A 1,957-nucleotide genomic window follows, 5' to 3' on the forward strand; every position below is an offset into this window, starting at 1 on the left:
TCCTCCTGTCACCACACAACTGCGGGGTCCTGAGTAACACAGTCTCAGCTCACGAGGACCCTCCGGATGTGGATTGATAGCACCTGCTCACACAATAAGAGAGGACACCCATTTCAGTCTGACGGTCTTAAGACAGGGAAAGCGCACCTTGGTCCGGACCACGTCCTAAAGGGTTTTATTTTATTTTATTTTTTTAAAGAACGCAATAGAATACTGTACCAAGGTGGTCAGAGAGTTCCTTTTCATATAGAGTCTCTCCAGGAACTGGAGCCCTTCGCCTTTGAGTAACTCCAGCGGGAAGTGGTCGAGATTCCTGTAGTTCAAGAACAAGTTCTTGTGCTTCTCCAGCCTTGCCACCGAGATGGTCTTGCCGAGCTCGGACGCCATGGCTGCGCAGATCCCATCGGGCACGCGGCAGCCCTACATCCTGTCAGAACCGGTCCATCTCTGAGGAGGGGAAAGACCAGCGGATGGTTATAGTACTGCTGACAGCACTGCCAGGCGACCCCGTTAAGCACATGCAGCCACTGCAGATACTAAAAAAGGGAGTCATGCATTGAACCCCCATAGATTGCTCTCATAACAGCTAAATTTGTCAGGCGTATTTAGAAGATTAAATTAATAACCATTTCATAAAAATACATCCCCTATTTAGGAAATAGTTATTACTCAGTAGAAACAGTCCTAATTGAAAAAAACACACACACGGTCTTGAAATTGAGATCGGAATCCCTACGACAACAAGAGACCGGTGGGTTTCACAACGGGCAACCAAAGAAACAAGTTAAAAATCGGATACAGCCCTGGCCGGTGTGGCTCAGTGGATACAGCGTCAGCCTGCGGGCTGAAGGGTCCCGGGTTCGATTCCAGTCAAGGGCATGTACCTCGGTTGCGGGCTCCATCCCCAGTAGGGGGTGTGCAGGAGGCAGCTGATCGATGTTTCTCTCTCATCGATGTTTCTAACTCTCTATCCCTCTCCCTTCCTCTCTGTAAAAAATCAATAAAATATATATATTTTTTAAAAATCGGATACGGCAAATCCTTATTTCTGTACCTAGCTTAAGGCATTTCAAGAATATTTAAATATGTATACAGAATATAGCTACATCAGCCCGGCTGCGGAGGCTCAGTGGTTGAGCTTCGACCTATGAACCAGGGGGTCAGGGTTCAATTCCCGGTCAAGGGCACATGCCCGGGTTGCAGGCTCCATCCCCAGTAGGGGGCGCGCAGGAGGCAGCCGATCCACGATTCTCTCTCATCATGGATGTTTCTCTCTCTCCCTTCCTCTCTGACATCAATAAAATTCATATAAAAATAAAAACTTAAATTAAAAATTTTTTAAAATAATGCAAATTAAAAATTTTAAAAAATAATGCAAACAGTTTTCCAATGTGCACTCTTCAGCCACATACCTCCTTTACCTGGGTTTTTTTTTTTTTTACGCAAAGTCCCTTCACGACCTCTTACCGACAGTTCAAAGTAAACGACAAGGGGCATAAGTAATACTTTCAACAATAAATATTTATTTAAAAAAAGAGACTGGTATAGCAAATAAAAAGAAAATAAAAAGGAAGCGACAGCCTCAGCATTCACCGCATACAACTGCACCTCCACACGAGTTTTCTTGACAGGTAAACACCACCCCACGTTCGTGTGTTGTGTTTTTGTTTTATTTTTTCTTAAAGAAACAAAACCTCCCATTTTAAGAATATTTCGCCCATTGGAGGCAGGGTGCCTTCAAGGCAAGGCAGAGCCCCTGAGACTGGCTTCCTTACTTCCTTGGGAAATGCCACTCCGACGCCCCAACACGGGACATGGCAGCGTAGAAAACGGCCCATGAAAAGCATTTGTCAAAGATCATTTTCCTCCGACGCCTCCACTCAAGTCCCAGGTGCAGACAGGTGCTTCGCGGGCCCAGTCCCCGGGCCCCCAGGGACGAGGAGGGCCCGGCCGGGCC

General features: G+C 46.6%; 1 protein-coding gene across 1 annotated transcript in view; it reads right to left on the reverse strand.

Annotated features, from left to right (window-relative positions):
- LRRC28 (leucine rich repeat containing 28) overlaps nucleotides 1–452 on the reverse strand; it is a 38,568-nt gene extending 38,116 nt beyond the window's left edge. Inside the window, exon 1 of the mRNA XM_015569127.1 lies at nucleotides 220–452. Within this exon, the coding sequence (XP_015424613.1) occupies nucleotides 220–387 (168 nt within the window). The 5' untranslated portion in view covers nucleotides 388–452. The remainder of the gene's footprint in view (nucleotides 1–219) is intronic.
- Between the last annotated feature and the right edge of the window lie 1,505 nt (nucleotides 453–1,957).

The sequence above is a fragment of the Myotis davidii genome, unplaced genomic scaffold (genome assembly GCF_000327345.1).
Source record: "Myotis davidii unplaced genomic scaffold, ASM32734v1 scaffold164, whole genome shotgun sequence".
In the NCBI taxonomy this organism is placed as follows: domain Eukaryota; kingdom Metazoa; phylum Chordata; class Mammalia; order Chiroptera; family Vespertilionidae; genus Myotis; species Myotis davidii.